This window comes from Leptinotarsa decemlineata, unplaced genomic scaffold, assembly GCF_025532065.1.
Source record: "Leptinotarsa decemlineata unplaced genomic scaffold, Ldec_3_MD MMD2_tig00026336_RagTag_RagTag, whole genome shotgun sequence".
NCBI classification, from domain to species: domain Eukaryota; kingdom Metazoa; phylum Arthropoda; class Insecta; order Coleoptera; family Chrysomelidae; genus Leptinotarsa; species Leptinotarsa decemlineata.
Window position 1 is genome coordinate 6,360,713 of NW_027412692.1, and position 27,666 is coordinate 6,388,378.

Here is a 27,666-nt window from a genome sequence, read left to right on the forward strand (position 1 = left end):
TCCAAATGAAAGATATATTTTTGGAACGTGTAAAAAAAACTAAAATCAATTCATTTCATGCGTTGATAGACACGAGAACTTCATTTTTATCCGAGGTTTTTTTCGTCCTAAAACATTTCGTAGAGAAACTGACAGCTGCTGCAACAGCGAATAAACCTCCTGCTACAAAATATGAAACATGGTAGGATTGAGTAGCATCGTACAGGGCGCCACCCATTGGAGATCCGATAAGAGCAGCGGTGCCACGGAATAAAATGATCAAACCAAATGCATTCGTTAGTTTATCCAAACCGAGCAGTTCCACCAGAGTAACAGCAGTCAACGACATATAGCCGGCTGAAAAAAAAGTCTAATCACAATGGGTTTGTAGTTGATAATTTAAAATGAGAGATTCGGCCAAGGTTTGAGGTTATGTCCAAATGTTGACAATAATAATAGTCCTTTCTATTCAACAAATAATGAGTGATTTACATAGCTAATTGAAATTAATAGAAAAAATATGAAATTTTTTCATGAAGAATAGGCGTAGATTCTGCTTAAGTTGTTTTTCAACTCACCTTAATAACAATGAAAGTGGAAAATAATTAAAGTAACCTAGATTGGTGCCTGACAATGTGCCATATCATCAATCGAATGACAATATCGTTTCATTCTGAACTAAAGACGTTTTTTTGAAATTTGATAATGTACATGATTTGACTTGGTATGCATTATTTTATTGGAGTATATGCACAGATTGAGTACTTAATCTGTGGTATTGGTGAAGATACGAAGTGGATACTATATCTAGATATTATCAGAAGTTTATTTAAGTTTATTCGAAATGTGGAAGTGAGGTAGCAGGAAATCTTTATTTGCATTACTATATTCGGGTTAGTTAAAAGAGATATACTAGACATATTTTCTAATCGAAGCCAACCTGATACATTCATTCTTAAAACATATATTTTTTAACTCAACATACTGATTGAATATTCGATTTTTGTGTACACAAAAGTTCTGTTCTTATTGAAGTTCTAAAAGTAATAGTCTAGTAAATGTTTCTAGAATAAACATTAATATATCTTAATGAGTTCGAGCCCTTTCAGACAAACAAACAGACAAAAAAATGAAAAGAATAATATTATGCTGTTTTTTATTATTAGTTGGGAAGGGGATGAAAAATGTTTTCGTAGTTTTATGCCAAAGTTTCTGACTTTATTAAATCCATCATCGGGGCTGTATAATAAAATAATTTCATAATGAAACAGTCAACATGCCAATACATATTGCAAATTTATATAGTTTTTACTGATCCCATATTTTGTGAAAGAAAAACAAACAGGTGGACTCACCAAACATTAGTTTATCCATGCTGAAAAAACGTTAAAAATAAGGGACTAACTAAATGAAACTCATACAATCACAGGAAGACAACTGATTAGAATTGGACGTTTTCGTTCATCATTTTTTAAAATTATAAACGATAGATAGATATCAGAGTACACAGAATGATGGAAAGTTGTCTGTACTGAAATGTTGAGGAATCCGATTTATCAAATTGAAATAAGTACTATTCAGTCCTTCTATGTCTCTTCTAGTGTTAACACTTTTTTATTTGAAAGTGTAGATCATCTCACAGTCGTTTACCTAATAAAGGTTGAACATCTAAAATAAAATATTAGGGCTTGCAAACTCAAAACTATGGTTGTTTTCTCTTGTGTGTTCGACGAGGGCTGTTGGATTGGCAATATTCAACTGTTTTGTATCTCTTTCATGTTCAGACAACCTGTTTTTCAGGTAACGTTCCGTTTGTCTTACATAACATTTTGGACAATCATGTAGATCTACGACTTTGTAGGTTCGTGTGGCAGATACCCGACCAAAGAACGGAAAATTGTTGTTTTTCCGTCGGGTATCTTCCACACGTACCTGAAAAGTCGTGGGTCTACATGAAAGGCAAGGGTAAGGTGTTTTTCACATGAACCTGGAGTATGTCATATGAACCTCTCCGGAATATTATTCATTATTTCGACTCCCACTCCGGAGAATGTGTTTGCTTAGTTGTTACCTGTCTGCAGGTGGCGCAGTGGGCATACCACTGAATTGACTGCAGAAAAAGTTCATGACTAGCTAGAATTATATGTGAGCTGGAATGGTGGTCGAAAACACCATCCAAGAGTTGAATAACAATAAGAAAGTGTACATTGTGCTATTAGACATCTCGAAGGCCTTCGACCGTGTTTGGCACGACGGCCTTCTGCACAAATTGAACGCTTTCGACCTGCCTCGGCGCCTGATCCGGTGGATTGGGTCTTTCCTGAAAGACAGAACATTTCAGGTTAGAGTAGAGGTCTTCCTGTCTGATAACAGAGAGATTCTCGCTGGAGTGCCACAGGGAGCCGTGCGCTCTCCGAAGTTGTATTCACTTTACATCAGTGACCTTCTGAGGCCGAGCGTGTAAAGATATCCCTATACGCCGATGATACGGCTTTTCTCTCGTCTTCCATGAGTCGAGAGCTCGGCGTCGTCTATATGCAATGTGCATTGGACGACCTCGAGGGCTGGTACCTCAATTGGAAGATCCGATAGAACCCGGACAAGACTCAGGCGATAACCATGGGAAGATTGCTATCTTCTTCGGCCAGCAAAGTGAGAATCGCTGAAAGGGAGATTGACTGGCAAGCGCGGGTAAAGTACCTCGGCCTTCTAATAGACCATAGGCTCACTTGGAACCCGCACATTATGTACGTCAAATCAAAGATCGAGGGTCGGATTGCAAGTCTGTACCCTCTGATCAGCAGAAAATCTAAAATGAGTTTGAAAAACAAGATTACCATCTACAATAAGATGTTCAAGCCTTTCATCATGTATGCTTCAGGCGTCTGGGGACAAGCGGCGAAATATAATATATCCATTCTGGAGGTATTGCAAAATAAGCTAATGAGGATGATTGTGAATGCTCCTTGATTAGTGCGGAATGAAGCCATCCGCAGAGATTTGCAGCTGCCTTCCATTCGGCAGTCCATTCAGTCGAGGAATCGGCGAGTTTTTGAAGATGCGGAAACTCACGAGAATCCGTTGGTTAGGGAAGCTATAGACTATGCTGTAGACGACCCCTCCCGATATAGAAGGCCCCAACACTGTCGAATGAGGCCCTCATGTCCCCCGTTGAAGGATGAACAGATCTTTCATCCATCCCACCCCAGCCAGATAGGAGTATCCCGTGAAGGGCGGCACTGATGTCTGAGGACTTCATGCCGCTAACATCCTCTCAGTCATGACCCCATTTGTCCTTCTTCGACAATAATCAGCTAAAAGGGTAAGGGAGCTGGACTCCAACCTGTCTGAACTCAAGATGACTATCGTGTGAGCTGGCATGGCATCAGTTCAAAGGGTAAGAGAGCCAGGCTCCAACATTTCCAAAACCAAGATGGCTGTCGCGAGCTGGAATGGAATCATATTTGCGTGGTCGTGATACTCAGACGGTTCACTCCGTTCTGAAGAGATCATGCCCGGTACTGATGATGGGGCCCCCGGTACTGATAGACTCTGAAACCGGTCTAATGGTTGGTCGTTTCGACCGAATGAAATTAATTACTGCCTTTCATAGTGGGAAATAACTTGCGACGAATCTTCCAAATCGAAGACCATCAGGTGACTGATGGTTTTACTTCAGCTTTCTGCGTGACATTAGCTAGGTTAGTTGTTGTTTTTCCATCGGGTATATGCCACACTTACCTACAAAATCGTATGTCTACATGAGAAGCAAGAGATGAGATGTTTTTCAGCTGAACCTGGAGCACGTGGATATTAACCTAGATTTTCGATCTCATGTTCTACACTTCATATATATCATCATTTTATGATACGGAATTAATATAGATGAGATTCACTGTGACTGAAATTATACAATATAGCAAAATTATACATTACTTACATGCACCAATACCAAAGCCAATAGAAACTATAACATAGGTTCCATAGTTGTGACAAAAAGGTATGAGGATGATTGAAACTGCAGTTAGGCTAATACATAAGTTAAAGAGTAGAAAAGGGTCTACTTTTGGTGAATCTGCTATAAATCCAAAAACAATTCTACCCGCTGTATTCACCATACCTATTAGAGATAACAGAAAAGAGGCATTACTGGCTTCGATACCCTGTAAAAAAATGGAAACTGTTATACAATATTCAAAGAAATGAGTGAGCTGTAAGTAGTTCAAAATATTTTCGAAAATTCAAAAATATTGGGTAATATTTGATAATCGCAATAAATATTTTCTTATCCAAAATACTGGGAAAGGGTGAAGAGAGCAGATTGTTCAGTAAAATATTTAGCCATCATTTTGACAAAAACTTTATTGTCTGGTTGTAGGTTCAGATGATGCAGGGTTCAAATGTATTTCAGAAGCAGTGGTGTAATTTGCCAAAAAATTGGGGAAAATCAAATTTTGAATAAAACTATTATCGAAGAATTTCACGATGCAGATTGAATTATTCTCACTGGATAACTGATACATTTTTCTCCTGATAATAATCAACACCTACTTTTAATATGTTTGTGGGAAAAAATATCGGAACATTTCAGATATATTCTAATGAAAAAACCGCTATAAATTTCTTTTTGTATATTTTCATGCCATACATTCTCGTATTTCTCGAATATCAATTCCAGTTTCATAAACAAAATTTATTTGAAATAAAAAAAAAATCGTCAGTATCGATTTCTCTATAGTTATGAATATATATATATTTCAATTTTCTTGTCTAAAGCTCCAAGTTTATCAAGGTATTTCCTTGAGTGAAAATATCGAATTGAAAAGGGTATTATAATAATTAATGCTTTTATTGAAAGGTCATACTCAATACAAGAGATACTGATCTAACCTAACAAATGGCAGAATTCAACGTCTGCGCATGATAAATCAAGGCAGAAATTGCTCTTCCATCCAAACAGTAAAAGATATTACTTATATTAATACATATTATTTGCAATCGAACTTAATAAAAAAAAAAAAGGAAAGAAGGGAGAGAACCAAAAGAAAAGAAAGAAAAGCAGAAAAGAGAGGCAAAAATCGAATAAATGAGAATTTGATCTTTCATATGTGAAAAAACCATGTCACAAACATAAATTTGATGATTTCTACATATTAATGGTAAAAACATATTATGTATAGGTGTCAACTGATCAATGTTATAAAAGAAGAGAAATGGATTGTAGCATAAATCTCTTCAGATTTTGCTTGAAACTAAGTGGTGGTAGGGATTGCAATTCAATGGGTAGCCGATTATATAAGCGTGCTATGTTATAAGAAAAAGATCCTCGAAAAAGAGAAATTTTTGTTCAGGTGCAGTCAAAAATGTTTAAATCTCAAATTTCGGTTATGTACATCGGTTCTAAAGGACAGTTTCGTGAATAGGTAGGCAGGTTTCCCAGTGGATATGACTTTACATCTGAATTACGGTGTCATGTTGTGGGGAAATTCAACGCACGCCAGTAAAGTGTTTATTATACAGAAAAGAGCGCTGAGAGTTATGGCTAATGCTGAATACAGAGATCATTGCCGTTCGCTATTTGTCAGGTATGGTATCATGACGGTGCCTTTATTATATATCTATATATATTCACATTCATAAACATAAAGACATATTCACAACCAGTTCGTATTTCCATACTTACAATACAAGAACAAAAGACATTTTACTTGAGCCTCGATATCGTCTAGATAAATCGGTTAGGAATTCTCCCAATATTAAACTTTATAATAAATTGACTGAGAAGACAAGAAATCTTGACAGGATAAAAATTTAATCTACGATAAAAAAAATCTCTTTTCTAATACGGTGTTTACTCTGTTGATGAATATTTGATTAATGATTACTCTATACAGGGCTTTTCATGATGAGCGTTAATTAGCCGTTTCTGGCAAACTATTCAACGGATCAACCTGAAAATTCCACAGTATGCATATGTCGATATGACCTACACGCCTAAAACGAAGCGGCGTTTTCGCTTCTACTATAAAGTAGCGGCTTCTTTGATTTTTCAAATGGAACACTTGTCACTTTGTCAACAAATTCATATATTATTTCTCTATAACTATCTATTACCGTTTAGAAGATATAAATTAATTTCAATATTTTTTTTTACCAAACATGAACTTTTATAAATGCTGATAATCTTGAACTCTCTTGCACTAAAACGATCAAATTTGAAATGGAGTGGAGTGATACTATGAGGATCTTCACTCTGAGTCATATTTTCATTTGCCTCTTATATCTTCCATTGTTGCTATTGGAGTAGAGTAAACCATATTTTTAATGAAACCCCACACGAAATAATCTAATGGATTGCCATCTGGTGTTCTAGAAGGCCAACGAAAAGGTCTATTATTATCAATCCATCTGTCTTCGGAGATTTCGGTTAAAGCTTCGCTGACTGAATGAGAATTATGGGGTGGAGCACCATCCATTTGGTACCATACACGTTCTCTTCCTGGTCTATTATTTAAAATCATTTGAATTCCATTCCTCAGTAAATCTTTATATTTCGATGCATTCAAATTATCATCATGAAACTCGATATAAAAAATTGACTCATTCTTTATGGCACAAAATACATTGAATTGCCATCTTTCTTGAAAACCCCTTTGGCGGACAACATAGGATTTTCTGGCGCCCAATAATGACTGTTGTGTCTATTGAAAACTTCATTTTTTGTGAACTTAGCCTCATCTGTCCATATGATATTGTCAAGGAAATGTTCATCCTCTTGAGTCTTAACAAGTAACCATTCAAAGAATTCCACACTACGAGATAAATCAGTCTCCTTCAAATGTTGGACACAGTAGAATTTATAGGGATGCCATTTATGCTCATTAAGCATAAATTTCATTCCAGATCCATTTCAGATCGTGCAGAGAAGCATTTGGAAATGCATGAAAGTATCCCAAAACTGTTATACCATTGTCATCATCATCCACTTTAGTCTTCTTACGAATGATTTTTGGACGGAAGGTTCCGTTCAACCTACAGTTTTTTAGTAGTCGATTTATCACATTATTATTCGGCTTCGAAAGTTGTGGATATCTTTCATGAAATACTCGGCATGTTCTACTTGCAATTCTATTGAACTCACCATAAATTATTAATAAATTCAAGAAATCTTCATTACTGTAACCTTATCTTGACATTATTCTATTATAATTGGTAGCTATCACAATCAGTCAAAACCACCAACGAAAGTCTGACGTTAAATAATTGGTTCATTTATTTTTCCAAAGCACACTATTAAAAAATATTAATGTGTACTGTTGTACGTTAGAGACCAATACCTCAATGTATACAAATTGTAACTTTTTCTAAGGTAGGTATATACCAATTTCGAATTGACTGATCTGAGACAGTTAAAAAACCGGATCAGAAAGAAATATTACTAAGTATAAAAAAAAATGTTGAATATCCAAAACAAGTGATGAATTCAAAAAAACGAGCAAGAAAACCACGTCAGTTTCCGTTTGAAACAGTTTATCTCGAAAACGGTTCAAAATAGAAATAGTATTATCTGAACAAAGTTATTCTAAAATTGGATGTAGAGCTCAAAAATGTCGAAATATACAGGGTGTTACATTTGAAAAAATTGAGTTCCACTCATTTTTTCATGAGATCAAAGTATCTGCATTTTTTGAAGACCCTGTATGAGGCAAATGAAAAGATGACTCAGAGTGAAGATCCTCATAGTATCACTCCACTCCATTTCAAATTTGATCGTTTTAGTGCAAGAGAGTTCAAGATTATCAGTATTTATAAAAGTTCATGTTTGGTAAAAAAAATATTTAAATTAATTTATATCTTCTAAATGGTAATAGATAGGCATGGGGAAATATTATATGAATTTGTTGACAAAGCGATAATGACTCATAATATGATATTATATATGGGGTGTTACATTTGAAAAAACAAAGAAGCCGCTACTTTATAGTAGAAGCGACAACGCCGCTTCGTCTAAAATATTTTAGGCATGTAGGTCACATTGATTTATGCATACTGTGAAATTTTCAGGTTGATCCGTTGAATAGTTTGTCAGAAACGGCTAATTAACGCTCATCATGAAAAGCCCTGTATAGCCAGCTAGTCTAGACATTAAGGTCAAACCCTCTCATTTATTTATATATATATATATATATATATATATATATATATATATATATATATATGGTTTGCCACTTTCTTGAGTGCTATGTCCGATATTAACTTCTGTTTCTATATCAAGACACTCAATAACTTTCATATTCGTATATATATAATGTATATGTGTAAATTTTGTGTTTTGTAATGTTATACAAATAGCTGAATTTATGCCAGTATACTTGTTTTTCTAATCTGAATGTTAGATTAGTATTTATATTTTTAAATATTTTATTGTAACCTGGTACTAAGGAACTGACTTGCTATAAATGTATCTTTGTACATAATGTAGTAAACTAAACATCTATCTATCTATCTATGGAATAAACTAGCAGAATACAGTGTGCGCCTAGCATCCATGTTCAGCCACCCGAGTTGTTCCAAGTATTGAGACACATGCTCACGTCTCCTTACGCCTGTGAAGAGTCTTATGCACGAATTCTGTAGTTACATTTACGAAAGAGAGTGTTTTGGGGAAGAAAGCTTTTGGCTGTTTACTTCTCCATGCTTCTCCAGGTAAAATTTGACTTACATGGAACAGTGTCATCCTCAATGGTGGACATCGATATTTTGGAATAAGACACTTGTCTCACTGCCTCTCCAGCACCCATCTGGATAACATCACAATTCCTACATAACATTACGACTTTATGACCCAAGTTGGGATTCGAATGCCGGAGCTCATCGGAGAGGGGTGCTGAGTAAAAGAATTTTCAACTAAGAATTGTGTAATATATTTCTTTCGACAATGTAGATGGATGTGGAGGTAATCACAACAGCTTGTGGCCCAAAATTATACTTTTGGTTTACAGTGGTAAGGTAGGTAACCTTGGTTGGTTGCAAACTTATAAATTATTCACTGATTTCCCTTCAGCATCCAAGTTGTACCCTTTATTGACTGTGACAAATTTAGTTTGGTTCCTGGGTTTGGTACACATAGCCAAGTCGAGTTACAAGCAGTACGAAATAAGCGGTTCAACCAAACAGTCGTACCTATTCCCAATGGCCTGCTCCTGGAGTGATATAAATGTCACCCTATCAACAATGATGTCATTACAGAATGATTTCTGCCGAAGGCAGAATGAGGAAGATTTCTGTTGCGGAGGCAGAATAAGGAAGATTGAGGGTGGAAATGTTTTCATTTTTGAACTATATTTTATATTTATCAGTCTCATATTCAATATGCATATGACTGTGATATATTAATAATGTTTTAGGGATTTTTTTTCAATACTTGATATTACTCACTTCAATTTCGGCACTTTCTATTATATAGACGAACGGTATGTAAAATGCAATCATTGTGAAACTGGTGGAAATTGCTTGCATCATAAATACAGGATCTTTCAATAAACTGAAGTCCAGTAACGCCCGAAGGGTATCGCTGATACCTTTTGGTAGACACACACTTTTAGCTGCAAAAAGTTCGGAAAATTATTAATAGTTCCAAGTTTGATTTTTCAGGGTTGAAGGACCGATGAATATTGCAGCAAAACTATTTAGAATTACTTCCCCAAAAAACAACCCAGTACATATACTCTGAAACATGTTTACGAGCGTGTTTAATCTAAATCAGAAAGAAGGAATCCGCAATTATAACACTAAGAAGGTGAAAGCAAAAGTGTTTCTGGCTAATTGACGTCATATTAGATATGCAAGAAAAAGAATAGTACTTTGCAATATTGAAAGCATGTTGTGAGAGCTTATGAAATGTACATATGGTCCAATATAAAATCTTTGCGGAATCTGTGGTAGCACAGAAATGTTGTTTTCTATGGACACTACAGAAACTGGTCTTGAAATCGTAGCGTTTCAGGTTTGAATAGCAATACTGAGTGAAAAATCTGCAAACCACATCCAGTGAACCAGAAAAATAATTTTGAAACAGGAGTCATATATTAATCCAAAATAAGTACTCAACTTGCTAAAATATGAAGTCAGTCTGGATTGAATAACTTTGCAGTTGCTTGAACTTACTGGGCTCAGAGGAAATTCTTGTTACTGTTGTTGAAACTCTATAATGTATTTCATGAAAAGTATCCAAAACTAGAGAGTTTCACCAGTAGAGCATAGAGCATCAGAACTCTAAAACAACACTCAGTAGAAAACAAAAAGTAACGTTCAATAAAGATCAAATCTACAGAATATTCTAAGCTGGTGATATTTAATTCTGAATACCACCTCATGAAGAGGATACATGTATTACTGTACTGCAGAAAATCATTCGTTTATAATGAACATTCTGAAAATTTTCAACTCACAATCAATTGACAATTCAGGAATTTAAAGCTTTGGAAATAACTAAAAACTGTTGTAAAAATATTTCTTTAGAATCTGCTACTACTACCATAAGAAAATTAAAAAAGTATTCGAACTTCATTATAGAAAATATGCGATTTCGTTGTGATATCGAATTTGAGATATAGTCCAAAAGAAGATTATTCACAAATGGTCGTTCTAAATTGCAAATGCCAATGCAAACTGGGAAAAACCTAAAAATATCAGCACTATTTTTCAGACTTTCACTTATATCTTTTTCTTGGTGCATTTCAACTAAAGAAAGTACTACTTGAGGTTGTAGAGGAAAGAGTTTCCTACATTCATCCTCTTGTTTTTTTATGGGACTAATACTTACAAAAATAGGCACTATTAAAAAAAATTAAATCGCCCTTCTCGATAATTTGACAGACTGTTAACTTCAGACAGTTTTTCTTCAATTATAGCCTATTTCAGGGAAACAAGTATCAGTATGATACTTGGAAATTCATTAACCCATAAGGAACATGTTCATCTCAACCGATGGAAATATTCATTTGCTTCATTGAACTTGCAGTGCATGGCAATCTATTTCGCATTCTCATTCAAGAACAACTCCGGCGCAAAATCACATCGAGCTGCGACATCACATCAACCACTTTTGGGTTTGGAAAAAATTAATTCTACAAAGTTTTCAGGGAAGATGTATGATTGCTGAGGCAGGTGGAGAAGTTCGGGAGACCTGCTGTCACTCCACAACGAATTTTGGCAGCATGATTGCCTTTCGTTTCTGTATGGTGGCATAGACAACAATTGTTGTGATTCCTAAGTTACAGCAAATTCGAGACCAATACCACCAAGTTAAATCAGGCTGAACTCCAACCGCTGATGCCGCATATTTCCACTTCTTGAAAACACATATCCAGTTTATGGAATGGATCGAATTTGTCAAAGATTCGATCGAGTGAGAAGAGCTCGAGGACTAGAAAACCATCAGGATGAGTAAACACGCTGCTTTTCCCGAACTTTTTCAAGACCATCCCGTGCAGATGCACAAATGGTGGTATAGGGTCGTGTAGCTGTAGGAAGGCGAGTTTCAATTTTTATGCTCTTTATGAATCCTGTGCTAGCTTTGGCAGCTGAAATGACCCTGAAGACTAAAGATAATATGAGTCATTCTGAAAAAAAGTGGCGATTTTTTCTAGATAGCGGAGGGTACGGAAGGAAATGAATTGTGCATTTCGCATTTGAAACAATCACTGACTATCCTATACAACAAATCCAAAATTCAAAACTACTGGAACTTTTGAAAGTAAATCGTCCTTTTTTTGGGAAAGAAAGTTTTTGGCTTTCTACTACTCCATCTGATACAAAAAAAATGGATGAGAGAATCTTCCAAAGAAAGGAAGGATTAATCAATTTGAAAATAAGAAAGCCAAAAACTTTCTTTCTCAAAAAATTAATCACTCCTAAAAATATAACCCTTTCAAATTAAATTGTCCTCTATTGGATGGACTGATTAATATATGAAGCACAGTATACTCACACCTTGATCTTGAACTAATGATGACACTTTGCCTGTAATGGTTGAGGGAACCTTGTGATTGGAATTCTTTCAGATTCGTGAGTGACCCTGAATAAAATATATCTTTTCTACCTAACGGTGGAATGATATCGTGTTTCATATCTACTGATAAGATGGAATTGTAAATGGTTTCCGTTTCTGATGGATCCTAAAATATAAAAAAATGTCATCTACCGATGTAGTGCATAAATCATTGATTTTGGTAACTTGACCTGTCAGTTGATAGAGAAATTGTAAATATTATCTGGATGCTTGGGACTCACAGCTTTCTGTCCGTAAAATTTAAATAAAATCTTTTGAAATGTATTCTTCCGTCAACCAGCTGTCGCCCCCTACAAACGGCAATCGAAACTGAGCTGAGGATTAACGAGGTCTTTCCTTTTGACGTGTGATTTCCAGTGCGGGTTGGACAGGCAATGAAAATCGTTCGCCCGGCCTCTCGTCTCGAACTACCGTTTCACAAAGCGGTCAAATGAGTCAGTGGAGCAAACCCACCCAATATATACTCTAAAAAGATGACATCTTCCCCTACTATGATGCCATCTATGGGACCTATTTTGTTTTCATTATTCACATAAGTTTTTTAAATAAAAAATGCTTAGGACATTGCATGAATTCCCTTATAATCATGAGCAATGAATATTAACTCGAATGAAATACGATAACCTGCGAAATTTACCCTTTCACGGTCATCTTCTGTGATTTTCTGTGATGTCGGGGCGTCATCTACTAGAATGTCTTACTGACGAGTGGCTGGCATTTTCAGAGGTTTGTGTTATCGCTTCCAAGGCTGGAGGTGCAATTTTGATGGAGAGGAATTCTAAAGACAGTGATATTGTATGATTTTCATGACAATAGGTCCTCAAAATGTGCCATATTTCACGCATACATCTTTTTAACAAATATAAATGTGAAATGAATAAGTTGATTGTATACCACAGTGTGGAAGACATTTTTTATAGAAGGTGAAAATTGGGTGTCATTGTCGGAGAGAATGAGGAGAACCCGACTCTAGGTACAAAGTAATCCCTAAGTAGTCCATTGAGTGTGATCCTCATGAGAACCCTTTCAACAGGTATAATGTGTTTTGATTGGTGAGCACATTAAATATCAGAAACTGGTAGGTACGAAGTCCCACTTCTAGATCTGATAAGTGATTAAAGATTAACTGTGGCAATCAGATCATCCGTGGAAGATTGCCATAGTTTTGATAATTTTGAAATTTCCATCAGCTGACATATGTCAAAGCTTTTAACAATCCTCTTAATCGACCGCTGCATATGGATGAAAAACAACTCATCCGTTGATGCCAAAATAATTTCATTGGAACCAAAAGGGTCATGAACTTCATGGACAGCTCCAACTACACTCTCAACGATTGGTTGCGGAATGCAGAGGAATTTTTTTTTCTTTCGTTTTCATACATAACCTGGTTATATAAAATAAATCGACCACACAATACACAATACGTTCTTCTGACCAAAACTTAATAAGGAATTCAAATTCTTATAATGCAAGTGTTCTGGGGTGACAGCAATCTGTCAAATGAATCGGCTTCTTACTGTCCGTATACAAGAAAACTTCGTTTGTTAACAAATATGTTCGCCAAAGACGAATATACCATAAAATTCAAGAACTTCCTTTACATTCACATGATAATGTCTCCCTTTCTCTTCGATAGAAAACGGCTTGACCCAGCAACATGAATTTTTTCAACATCACCCGAAATAAGGGACCAGCTATCTTTACGCGTGCTCAATGTTTCAAAATATCAGAAGGGTACAACAAGGTTGCAACCTTCGATTCCTCCTTCATCCTTTCAAATTCCTTTTATTGGTCAATACTACCATGTCAAACTGTTTTCAAAAGTCATGTGAGCGGTTCGACTATTTCCTCAAAAAGACTCAAGGAATACCGATTATAATTACAAATTCCCAAGAATGTTTCAATCTTTTTAAAGGTTATGTATCTTTGATGATCTGATATTGCTTGAATATATTCTAGATCTGCCGTGACATCCTCTGTGTTAACTACATATCCTAAAAACTGCATTTCTGCATGAAAAAAAATAATACATTTGTGAGTCTTGATAGCGATTTCAGCTGCTTTCAGTTTACTGAAAACTATCTTCATCTGACACATGTGTTGATCCGCCAAATCACTAAGAATACCCAGGAAATATTTTGCACTTACTTCTCTGAAGTTTCTTCTAGAATGAGTGATTTTGGAGGGTACTTTTTGTATGGTCGTAGTTACCCTAGTTGGTTTCCATTCCAGAGGTTTCATCAGCGCCCCAAAAATAGTACAAGTCAAGATGAGTCCAGCGAAACATAAATTGGTACCTGAAGAGAAATCAAGATTTTTTTTCATTTATTTTACAAGCTTTTATTTACCTTCGTATGCATGTGTGTGTGCGTGTGAGTGAGGTTTTTGTCTTTGGTCTGTACCTAACCAGATCATATTCGATTGTGAGAAAATGAATACCTTCATGTGTAACTCACTGAGTATATGATTTTTTTTAAATACACACAAAATATACATATTATTTGCGACTTCATTTCATTTCATTTTCGTTTTTTCCTCATTTCCGTTCAATGTAGCATAATCTACCCCAATTACTGGTTACATTATGTCTTGTTCTATGATGATGCTCGAAAAGTGAGAGCCTCACGATTTGAACCATCGACAGAATTCAGATACTAAGGCATGGTTATCAATCTTACCTTTCCAGCCATAATTATTCATCAAATATGTTGTCAATGGAGGAAACACGAAGGATCCAAATCCTGAACCACACACACAAATACCAGTAGCCAAAGATCGTTTGGTTTCGAAATAGTATCCAACGCATACGACAGCTGGCAAGTATATCATACTACAGCCGATACCACCAATGAAACCATACACTATCATCAACGTGGTTATTGTTGGAGACAAAATTGAAGCAGCGAATGCTACTGCTGCAATAATGCTACCTAGAAAAAAATATAAGTAAATACAGTTTTGGATTTTCTTCATTACAGACGTTTAACTCTGCTTTAATTTGTCCGCTTATATTGAATCAGTAGTTTAGCTTCCGTAACAACTCTTCACTCTAGCTATCTGGATTGTTTGAAAAGTTTCGTCATGTGTTTTCTGTAGCTCCATATTCAATAAATATTCATTCTACTATGTCGTGGTATATACTGATTGATAGAGAATTTTGTACTCTTACGTTGATGCTGTTCATTTTTTCCAAATTTTTATTTTTTTTCCGCTTTTCAGCTCATTATTATTTGATGTCGTTGAGCGATTTTCTACGAATTCAAATTGAACCAAAGCCCTGCCGAAACAGTTAAAAAAATTAACCAGGCATTTCACAATGATAGTGATAATGAACGCACTGTTCAACGTTTGTTCACGACATTTCGTCGCGGAGCTCCGTAGTGGTCGACCTACAGTAATTCAGGCCAATCGACTACCAGGTTTTCAAGCATTTCGACAACTTTCTCATCGGTAGAACCTTCGCCAATCAGGACTGGGCAAAAAAAGCCTTCGTCGACTTCATCGAAACCCAAGCACACAATTTTTATACTGATTAAATTGATAGACTTGTGTTACGTTGGCACTGAACTGATTCATATGTTGTTTACTTCGATTAAATTGAATAAATATTTACAGTTCAAATCATTACAGTTTAAAGTAGACTCATAAAATCGGACAAAACTGTTGAAACAACCTGATAATATATAAGAATTTCCAAACACTTTCCAACTGCTGATGGTCATCTGTGTATAACTTCCAAATACATCTCATAATGATATTTCAAAACCTATTTCTAGTACAAGGTCATACAACGAATGGATAGAATTGATTATCAAATAAATATAGTTCGAAAAACTAAAAAGAACATGCTTTTAAAGAGCATCGAACTAAAAAAATATTTTTTTTAAATAAGCCTGAAACAATAACGAACGAAAAATACCAGTATTATTGATAGCGCTTGATAGACAAAAAATATGGCACAAAGCGCCCACGCTTTTTTCACAATAATACTAGTATTTTTCGTTCGTTATTGTTTTAAATTTATTTTAAAAAAAATATTTTCAACTTTTTAGTTCTTTTTTAAAATAGTGTTTTTCAGTTTTTAAACTATATTTATTTTTCATTTTTTTGTTCCGTATGCTGTAAAGGCGTGGTTTTAAGTCTTTTTAAACTATATTTATTTTATCTAAACTTTGGGATCCAATCAGCCGTATACTGTTTAGAAAAATTACTATTGATATTTTCCGATTCCGGAGAGGGAGCCTGAAAATCAACTACCAAGCCCAAGGCAGCAGGCGCACGTGGTAATTAAAAAAAATACTTTTTTCAAATAAAGGAATACAGGTAAAGTGAGTTCGAATTATATCAAGGAGTTACGTACAGCGCCATCTGCCCGCGAATATATCAAGCAATATTGTTGATTTATCAAGGTTACGTACAGCGCCATCTGCCCGCGAATAGATCAAGCAATAATGTTAGTAATTTTGTCAAATACAGATCCCGATATGAAATGAAAAGGAGAGTTACTAACAAACACACATACATACAGGTGAAGCTGAAATAAAGCGTGCAAAAAAACACATTATACAAATAAATATGGGAAAACATTATAGGTATATGTATATATTTATTCCACGCATTTCTCCGAAACCATTACTAGAATTGTGGTCATTATTTTTATGTAAATTTCATCAAAATTGGTTCAACAGTTTTCGACATGTGGACTAATTCGTAAAGGTGTCACAGCCTGGCTTGAACATAAGTCTTACGGTTGTATAGTCAAAGAACAAACCCTGTTACAATTCTAGTGAGAAAAAAATCATAATGGCCGAAACAAAACTGGCCTCACGATGCCAATACTCAGCAAAAAAACTAAAAATTTGTGAGAAATCCAGTGCATCCGTTTTCATGGATGACTGATTCGATGGATTCATCTATTGATTCTATTGGTCCATTCAAAATATTGCACATGTCTATTGGTTATAGCAATCCATATGAATTTTTCTGTTGAATCCAAGAAATTGTCCACTGAATGGAAATAATAATGAGCTAGATGGAGTTGCAGCAGTGAGTTGCTACATGACTCGGAATGCAGCATTTTTGGCATGTTCGTAAGTATATCGTAAAGGTCATTACATATTACATATGTCTGTTGGAATCTAACTCATCTATTGTAATGTCATCAAGCGTTTCAACCCTATTGAAAGCAACATAAACTCCTCATCTTGCAAACTGATTTTATATTATAGTCAGCAGCATATCCCAACAAGGATCTAGGTGCCTACAAGTTTTTTGAGGTCGGTGTCAGCACACGTTTTGTTTTTGAATAAGATATATCATTGCAACTCGGCTGGTATCTCAATCGTCACAAAAGAAATAACCAGGAAAGGAATTTCTGGCAAAAACATAACAATCTGCACTAACAGCAGGCAAGCCCTATTAGCCTTGAACAGACATCGTGTTACCTCAGGGCTAGTACTAGAGTGCCACCAAGATTTAGCCAAAACCTCGGTAGATAATAACATTATTCTGAGGTGGGCACGATAGAAGTAAAGGTAATCGCATTGCCGGCTTTTTAGCCAAGGAAGCGGCTGGACTAAGAATTTTAAGACCCAGTGGCACCTACGGCCTGATGACTTCGACAATTGCGGAACTAGCCAAATGTTACACCCATGCTCAATCCCTAAAGAGATATGATGGAATCAAAGGATGCAATCTTGCCAGGATCTCCCTGAGAAACTGGCGCCGAAGAAATATCTGGCGATGACCAGGAAAAATCTACGCTTAACAGTAGGATTTCTGACTAGCCACTGTCAACTAAGGAAACACCTCTATAATATTGGGCTAGTAGACACACCTCTATGCAGGATGTGTGAACAGGAAGATGAGACTGTCAGGCATGCCCTATGCGAGTACCCAGAGTTATCGTCAATAAGAGAGTGTGTGTTCGAGTCTTTGCCTATACCTGCCGATATAAAGAAGATATCCCCAAGTGACCTGTCCACCTTCCTGGAAAGGACAGGATGGACGATGACCTAGAAGGACAACTCCTCGGGAGGATGTACAATGGGTCACATGTGGCCTAAGTGCTGTGGGCTTACACTCACCTTCTCTACTCTACAAATAAATATATAGATCATTGCAACTCCTATATTGATTGGTTTTTCTAAAAGACTTCAGAAATATTGTAGGCATCTTGTTGACTTTTTTTTCCATCCGTTTGGTAGTTTTTAGGAAATCCCTTTTCCAATAGAAGTAGAAACTAATGTTATTATAGTGTTGAAAATCATCCTCTAAAAAAAATAACACCGGCCACCGCTGGTCATCATAAATCAATTGTGACGTGACGAAGACCGCGCCCACCTGGACGAGCGCTCGCGACCATTCTACCCGCTTCGATGAACTCCTGAGGAATTCTCTACCGGTTTCGGGATAGTTCATTTGCCGTATATAAGCGCGACCCACACCGAGATCGTGAATGTCAAGTTTAGGGGACAGTGCGGTACAGAGTGATCTAATATGGCGATAGATATTTGAATGATAGTTGAAGTTTTAGTTAAAGTGTTTGGTTGTAATGACAGTGAAATAAAATTGCGTTTGATTACTGTACAATGTAGTCAGTTATTGGGAAACCCAAGGGGAAAACGTGACAATATGATGATTTGATAATAAAGTGAACTCAAAATAACTTATGTTTGGTTAAAGACTAATGGTACCTGTCATGCATGCGGTGCGACAACCGAATTTATTGGCGAAAGCGGTTGCTAGGGGTCCAGCACACATGGTGCATCCAGTGAGAGCAGATCCTACCCATGCAGTGGTCCCTTTGGATTCGCCATAGTACTGCACTAAATCCGATATACATATTCCGAAAGAGTAGGAAATACCGCCCACCATTAGGTTACATAGAAACGAGGCCAAAACTACTACCCATCCATAACCACCATCAGGAGGGCCTGGAATTACATCTTCAGGGTCTTGTTCTGCGGCCAGCTTTACTTTTTCTTTGCTGGTTATTTCGACTCTTGCCTAAAAAATTGATGGGTCATACAAGAAAAAGTTCGTATCACATATTATGGACAGAGACAAAGGGATTCTTTCCTGAAATATACTTTGAGGTATAACAGTATTTATATGATTTTGTTTATTTTCCCTGCTATTTCAGACTTTTTAATGAAGGCATAATGAAAATAATTATGTCTAAATATCATAGAAGAAATATTGACGTTATTCCAAAATAGATTTGAAGCCTTGAAATATTCTGAATCCATTTGAAATTAACATAATTCTAGGTGTTTTTTATTTTCAATATAATTTTGTTCCAAAAAGCATCTGGAGAATTAAAATTATGAGAGATGCAAGAAGATCAAGCTCTACAATTAACGTCGATCACTAAATTTCGAAAATTTATACCAGAATCGAAGTATGCTGAACTAAAGAGGCTTCCTGTCGAATTATTTCAATAGTCAGAACAACGTACTTAAGTGAATCATTTTATTCCATTTCAAAATTCGTAAAATCCAAACATATCGATCAGTATCAACTAATCGGCATCTCAAATAATTACGAGAAGTGCCGTCATCAGATCACCAGATCTTAAAATTATCAAGAGAAGTAAAATAAAAATGTTTAATTTTCAATATTCAAATTCAATACACATCTTTCGTACTTTTATTCATACGTTTTCAGTAAATATAATTTCTGTAAATGATTTTTTTTACCGTTTTTACATATGTGTGATTGATGACTTGTTTACTTTATGGTAATTCATGATCACCTAAATGAAATGAAATTTGGAAAATGACTATGAATAGATGATCCACGGTCTGATCAACAAATTCGGATTGTTTATTAGGCGTTCCTTAGGTGAAACTCGCGGAATTACAAATATTTGCTGTCGATGTTTATTTCATTTCATTTAATTTCTACATAAAAAGAATTTCATGAGAATTGAATGGATGAGTTCGAATGCCCAAAAATTGTACATATTCAACGTCAGACCACCGATCATGTCTTCTGAATTTGGTTGAAGTTCAGTATCGCATTTTTGATTAATAACATGCTTATTCAGATTGAATAACTATGCACACCCACTGTTTCCATAATGGAGTTCCACTATCAATAATCGATTCGCAGTTGAATGAATCATTATGAAAAAAATAATATATAGTCGTGATTAAAATATTGTGAGATAGTAAATGTAGAATAATGGAAAGAAAAGTACTATATTTAAGATAAGTAAGTAGAACAATTCTTGATACAATTCATCCCAGCAACACAATGAAAAATTTGTCAACACAACTGAAATAAAAACTCACCATTCTTGTTCTTCAAGTCAATATGTACCACGAAATTAATGCAGTGAATCAAATCGCTTTACCTAATCATTGGAACAATTGAAAATGTTATCATTGAAAAAATGTACGTCTTTCGGAATTATAAGATTATGCATTGTTAAATATTGTAAGTATCTCTGATTAGTCTGGTCTGTGGGTGGTTTTGGAAGTTCGAAAACATTAAATGAAGATTTCAAAAAGTAACTGATGAAGTGATAAAGACATTTAATGTCAGTAAACGATGGCATTATCACATTCCAATCTCCGGAAAACTTCAACCATCATGGGTCGATTTTCCTTCAGCAGTTTGTATAAATAGTTGTTTTGTCCCTTGGTTATTGCTTGCACCTGAAGTTTTTCATTATACAGCCCTATATTGTTCATGTATCTCCTAAATAGGATTGAATGGGTAGCCCTGTAATTATTATGAGGAGATCCCTGCTCTGAAGTAGTTCTTCAGTTCTTTTTTGAAACTATCCCTTCTCAAAGCTTGTCCTGTCTTCCACTTTGTTTTCCCAGAACCTTTTTTGTTTCTTATTAAACGATTTTGTGATCAGTACACTCATCAGCTTCGATTTTGTATTCAATTTATCTGTATGCCAAAGCGTTTCTGCGAAACATATTGTCGTAATTAATATTCTTCATCCACTCTCGTGACAAGCGCACCCTTATCACCCCAGTTATTACAAGATGTGAATGTTGTAGATTCAAGAGTGTTCTATTGCTAGTGTAGGTTTGGTTTTCAACGCTTCCATCATTCTAAAACAATCAAGTCTTCATTTCCCGTACAGTTCAAGTTTCAGTGGGACATGTAGGTATGCATGCAACACGCGAAGCATAGTGACGTTGTATCTGACGTTAAGTGAATGAGACAAGACAAGAATCTCTTCATCTCTGTTTAGTTACTGGAGTCATTGTTCTCTCTTCAATAGTCAATCCATATTTCAAAGTCACTGATTAATCCATGTGAATTACAGTAATTTACGAACATCTCGAATTCAGGCAACATCCATCCATGTAAATTACAATGATTCACGAACATCCCGAATTCAGGCAACACCCATTACTCAATCATAACCTCAAATTTTTGCTTTATAAAAATTGATTGTCCACTTGAAAGTGGAACTACTTGTCCTAGTTATTGCTGAAAACCTCCGTGACACCTCAAATACTAATGAACCATTTGAAGATTTTGACATCGACTCATAATATGTTCCTGGTGACGATGATCAACAAGTTAAATCTGAACTTGAAGATCCGTGCTAGATATGGCACGTTAAAACGTGAGGAAAGTCGTCTTCGGTTTAAGCAGGTTGGCTCAGACATCAGTACCGCCCTTCACGGGGTACCCCTACCTGGCTGGGGTGGGATGGATGAAAAATCTATTCGTCCTTCAACGGAGGACATGAGGGCCTAATTCGACAGAGTGTCGGATCCTTCTATATCGCGAGGGATCGTCTACAGCATAATCTATAGCTTCCCTAACTAACGTTAAAAGATGAGGCCTCGATAATACTCAACTCGTACTAGTTTCAACTTGTATTTTTCGTAGGGAAGTGACAGCTAGTTGAAGGGAAAACAGATTTGAACAGTTTTTTCAACAGAAGCTCTAGATAATGAAAATTTTAGGGTCTGGGAAATAATGAAAGGGTTACTGTGGCAGAACGAAAATAGATCGGATGGAGGACTTCAAATAACTTCAGGATAGAGTGAGTTCCATGTATTCAATGAAATTATTCCAAAAAATTAATTCTTACATATTGCCGATTGTACAAACATACGCGAACAAGTTTAATTCAAACACTGTTGGGATTATAAAAAAGACAACATCTGAGGAAAAGGAAGCGTTCAGCTGCCCTGACTTAGTTGATCAGAAAATCACAGTTCATGACATATCAGGAGTACGCGAAATGGGGGAGAAATATATTCTATAGATTGATGATGAGAGATTATAGATTGCAGATATCAACTCTATTGTTTCTGCTTGTTGTTTCACTTGCAGAGCAGCTAATTGAGATTGTAGTAAGGTGTTTTAGTAGCAGATCGGAAAGATGTTTCCGATACAGCCAAAATGAAATAGTCTTTACCAAAACTATATATCTAGCTGGTTATGCAAAGATTATTCTTTACCCTTCCATTCATATATTTGTTATTTTCTGATTTCAATAAAAGTAAATTTTTTCTCGCAGTAGTTGAATTTTTGTAAGACTTCCACTACTGAGACATATTGTACCATTACACAACACTGATGGGATGTATATATGAAGAATTCAAGGGCTAAACACTTAGCAGAAATTACTGTTTCATGTATCGGACACTTCCAATATACTAGTAATTACTGCAAACGAATGGTTTCACTAGTTGATAGTAGTCGCATGTTCCATATTTGGACACCAAATGAAAGGGTTCAACGACAGTTGAATGCAGCCAATTCATCAACAATATACATAATGTGAACGTAAATAGTCTTTAACTTTTGAACTGGACAAGATATCAAGGTCAGACAAAATTCATTCAAAAATGCATCATTTTCATTACTTTTTGAAAAAGTGTTGCAACACTCATCGGTGAGAATCCGCTACCAAATTATTTTTCTCAAATAGAAGGGGATCTTATGATATCTCCTTTTATACATATCATTCATTCAAGTACAAGGTTCAACTGAATTGATTTCTAAAACCTTTTAAAACTCATTGCAACTTCTATCGTGCTGTAGAAATATGCTTAACGAAATGTTTTACTGGGTAATATATTCCTCCAGCCACCCTGAAATTTGAATTTTTCAATACAAACCAGCATTTTCAATCACATTCTTCAACTCATGTTTGATGATGACATCAAATGGCCACGTCGCTGGCCATTTGATGTTATTTGCTAAGAGTAGCCTACAAACCTTATTTAGTCCATGTGTTCTTTATAATAAACAAAACACAAAAAAAATTATATTGTGATTTATAAACGTTGTTGAGTGTGGAGAATTGTATAGAAAAACTGAGATATTTTTTTAGACTTTCACAGTTTTTTATTTTCACTATCTCAAAAACAATTGTCCTATCATATATGTAAACAAACTTGTAACTAACAAACTCAAATTAACATAAAATATATAGCATGTAATAAAATCACAAACGATGCTGCAACTCTCGAACTCCAACATTATTTCACCTTTTTCAATGTTGAATTGCAAAACAGCTAACTCATATATCGATCAGGAATCTTGACCAATCGTCCTGACCTAGTACACACAGGGACGGCTTTATCTGGAACCCTTTCTTCTCCTGTAGTTGAAGATTGTTTGCTTTCCTGATTTGGATGATCTTTGGTTGTTTCGTCTTCATACGGAGTTACTTTGGAATTTGAAATGGGTCGTTTTACAAGTTTGCCTAGTATTTCTGGTTCTCCATTAGAGTTTGAAATTTTTAGTGGGTAGATTCGTTGAAACGGGCGTATTAATTCACCTGTAGCTAATTTGATTCGAGCTACTCTGGCAATCTTGTCCTTTCCAGGGTAAATTTCTATTATTCTTCCCTTTGGTCAACTAATTCTCTTGGTATTGTCAGATCCAATCAAAACTACATCACCTACAACCAACTTATTACATTTTCTTTGTCCTAAATGTACCAAATTTGCCAGATATTCATTCCTGAATCTCTCACGAAGATTTTCTCGAATTTTCTGCAAATATCGGAATCTCTTCTTGATGCTTGTTCTTCCAATTTGATCTATATCTGGTACTTCTGAGGTTGGGATGCTCTGTAGAAAAGATGACGGTGTTACGGGAATTAGTTCATCTGTATTGTCCGAAACATATGTGAGTGGCCTTGAATTTATAATCGATTCGCAGTCACAAAGCAGTGTCAGAAGTTCTTCATAATCGACGGTTTTCTTTCCTAGATTTCTTCTCAAAAGTTCCTTGGTCATTCTCACGATAGGCTCCCACATCCACCCCACCAGGGTGCTGAACGGACGTTGAATTTCCAGGTGAATCGTTGAACTGATGAGTGTTTCAAAATTTCTTTCCAATGTGAGTTTTTCATTTGGTTATTGGCTCCCACGTAATTGGTTCCGTTATCGGAATAAATCACTGATACTCTCTCCCTCCTAGCAATAAATCGTCTTAGTGCCTGTAGAAAAGCTTCATTTGAAAGAGACTGCACTAATTCAAAATGGCATGCTCTGCACTGTGGTTGAGTTTTAAACAACAAAAGCAAGCATTCTTTTTTGAAACAATTTCTTTTCTTTCTTTAACAGAAAATGACCTAGCTTTGATGCAATCTTGGCTTCAATGAGATTTACCTTCACAAAATAAACAAATTGTAGCTTTCTTACCATGTTTTTCTGTCGAAAAAATTTTGTAGCAGCTGTGAAAAGACTAGGCTCACCTCCGGTGTATTTACTTTTCTCAGTTCATGGCTTATCAGTACATGACTTACTTTTCGTCCAATTCTTTGTGTCCTTTTCAACAGCAAAACTGGTTTCGGCTAGACTAATGCGCTCTTCACTTTCCACTTCGGAACGGAGAAAATTTAATAAAGTATTTAAATAAGTAATAGATTTATCTGTGCTAAAACCCAAATTATTGGCTTTGATATTGCTCCTGTGTCTCTCCCAAGCTCTTAGAACATCTTCTGGAAGGGCAGATTTGGCTAGTGGAAACAACATAGCAGCATATTCATCACTAGTTACTCCTAATCACTCTAAAGCTCTCAATTGTGTCTCTAATTTGTCGAATAAAGAAGCTAATGACATACCTGATTTATTATTGGTGGCCTGTTTCAATACCAAATTCAACAGTTCCCTGACGTAAACCTATATAAGAAATTCGTCTCGTGCAAACCTGGCTTTCATGGAAAGCACTAAATATTGGAATTTGTCTTCATTATCAAGCTCAGTGTCTTTATGGATTTTTCGAAATTTCCCCCAGAAGCCAATCCATTTTCGAACGTCCCTATCAAATTTCTTCAACTCTATTTTTGGCAATTTGAGATGTCGCTTGACATTTGATGTTCCAATTGTACTGGCATTTCCTATATCTTGATTCGGTATATTTACTAGGGCAAACTCGCACTTCGACCTATACATTATCAAATTCTCACGAAACTTTTCATTCTCTTCAAACTCTTTCTCGAACTCTTCATCATCTGTTGTCACCATTTGGATTTGCTCATCAATGACGAATAATCTGGAACCTTCATCTTCAATCTGTGTTAAGAGGGCCAGTATACTAGGCTTTGCTATCGGCTGAGCATTCAGTTCCAGTTCCAACTCGTTGATTATTAAAATTATAATTATAATTTTTTAAACATTTTCCTCAAGATACCTCGTTTTTTCTTCAACCTTGATGGATCCTCCACGTATTGTCCTGTCACAGTCGCCATTTTATGTTGAGTGTGGAGGATTATATAGAAAAACTGAGATATTTTTTTGGACTTTTACAGTTTTATTTCTACTATCTCAAAAACAATTGTCCTGTCATATATGTAAACAAACTTGTAACTAACAAACTCAAATTGACATAAAATATACAGCATGTAATAAAATCAAAAACGATGCTGCAACTCTCGAACTCCAACAAACGTGTTTAATATTAAAAGAACACAACCACTGACAACAGACAAGAAACAGTTGTACTTCCATTTTTAATGTTATTGAGAAATGAATTGATAGTAGGAAGTAGGTGAAAGTTTTTTTTTCAAATTCTGACCCATAAATCAGATATTACAAAATACGCGCGACTGCTTTCGGTTCCTGCACCATCTATCAACATGTGTACGAAACTAGGCCAATCTCATTTCTCGCGTTGAGAATTATTGACAAAACAACAGCGGGTGGTAAAACACCAGGATTTCTATACATCTTACATTGACCCAAACTTTTTCGCATGTTGATAGATGATGAAAACTAAGGCCTCTATCTCGCGTACTTTGTTCAGATATTCAATTCATGGATTATAATGTAAAAAACCGTAACTTAATATCAATTTATTTCCAAATGTGAACAACATTCATTAAAATTCGATATCCCCATTAGTTTTGACAATATATTCCATAAGACAGAAATGCTCAAGTGATCGCGTTCATCAGAAATATTTTATACATCTTGACGTTTCCGATTTTTTGACATAATATGGTATTTTACAAACGAAGAATATGGTCAATTAAGAAGAGCAGATCCGTCCTCTATTGCTCTGGTTTCAAACTTACGTGAATTTGCAGTAGAAAAGCTACTCATTGCTAGATGGCGGCACACGTAATGAAATAGATTTGCTTGAAGACAAATAAAAATGTTGCCTAAAATTTTAATTATCTTCTACTTTCCATCACTTGTCTAGTATTGGTGATGAAGGATATATTTTATCCAGCATCACAATAACTCATAATACAGCTTTATACACAAATATCTACTTTTGGATTCGTTTCGTGAGCAAAAACTCTGATACTGAATTATCAAAATTATCAGATCTGGTAATCGGAGCTGACGGGGAAGAACAGAGTTGCTGCTAAAAATATGCTTGCCGTTTCAATCTTACTCTACTCGTTTGGAGTAGTGAAGTGGACTCAGAAGGAGCTATATCGACTCAACGTAAAAACCCAAAAAATGATGTATCCTCATCTTAGGAGTTTGCATCCAAAATCATTCGTTCCACGGTCGTACTTCCCCTGACAACAAGGAAGCCGTGAACTTTTGAGTTTTGTCTGCATGACAGAAAATTACTGGATAAAGCCTGTAGAGTCACCAGCAGTTTGGATCCCTTTCTATCCATGATCTGCGACCATGAAAGAGAAGAGTTGTAGTTTTTCTTTTGAGTGTAGCTACCCAATCGGGTAGCTCTGTCATCGAGTTAGAATCCGTTCAACAATATTTTTCTTCAAAACTTGAAAACATGATTCCCAATTGTTTTGTTCCTTCTGTCAGGTTTATCGGTGGTAGAAATATGCTATTTTAAAAGTAACCGATGGCGAACACGTTATTTGAATCACATTGTATATAACCTAACTTATTAACTTTATTATAATAGAGTTGGTTCATACATTTTATTGACTAGCAAAGATAATTATGCTTTTACGTTATTTCTACCTTGCAATAGAAGGGCCGATCCAGAACAATCAAATCATCTAATAAAATTGAATATCTTTTTCTAACGCAACCATATGGGCATCTTATTTGGGTCACATCGGCTTATTTTGCGACGGTGGGCGAAAAAGAAGTGGGATGGTAATATGAGTCATTTACCGCTTGACCTAGACGAGATGTAAAGCCAAATACGGGAGCCCCATGGACAATGAAATACGATTT

The 27,666-nt window shown here is 35.7% G+C and overlaps 1 protein-coding gene across 4 annotated transcripts; it reads right to left on the minus strand.

Moving 5' to 3' along the window:
* Positions 1-26,784, minus strand: LOC111517972 (monocarboxylate transporter 14). 4 transcript variants are annotated; one of them, XM_074183252.1, is made up of 8 exons: positions 26,574-26,784; positions 18,751-19,063; positions 14,734-14,985; positions 14,204-14,352; positions 11,972-12,158; positions 9,418-9,584; positions 3,920-4,142; positions 1-336 (listed from the first exon to the last, which is right to left on the minus strand). In XM_074183252.1, exons 2-8 carry the CDS (start codon positions 18,929-18,931, stop codon positions 56-58), a joined length of 1,440 nt encoding a protein of 479 aa, XP_074039353.1. In that variant the 5' UTR covers positions 18,932-19,063; positions 26,574-26,784; the 3' UTR covers positions 1-55. The 4 variants fall into 4 exon arrangements, with proteins under 4 accessions (XP_074039353.1, XP_074039352.1, XP_023030041.2 ...); XM_074183251.1 differs by lacking the exon at positions 26,574-26,784 and adding an exon at positions 25,122-25,851; XM_023174273.2 differs by lacking the exon at positions 26,574-26,784 and adding an exon at positions 20,353-20,510.
* Positions 26,785-27,666: the final 882 nt, after the last annotated feature.

Coding starts and splice junctions, on each gene's coding strand:
- LOC111517972 (XM_023174273.2), bottom strand. Junction 14,986..18,750: donor TCGCACCGCATGCATGACAG/GTACCATTAGTC, acceptor ATTTTTTTCTAG/GTAGCATTATTGCAGCAGTA. Junction 9,585..11,971: donor CATTAGTTCAAGATCAAGGT/GTGAGTATACTG, acceptor AACTTTTTGCAG/CTAAAAGTGTGTGTCTACCA.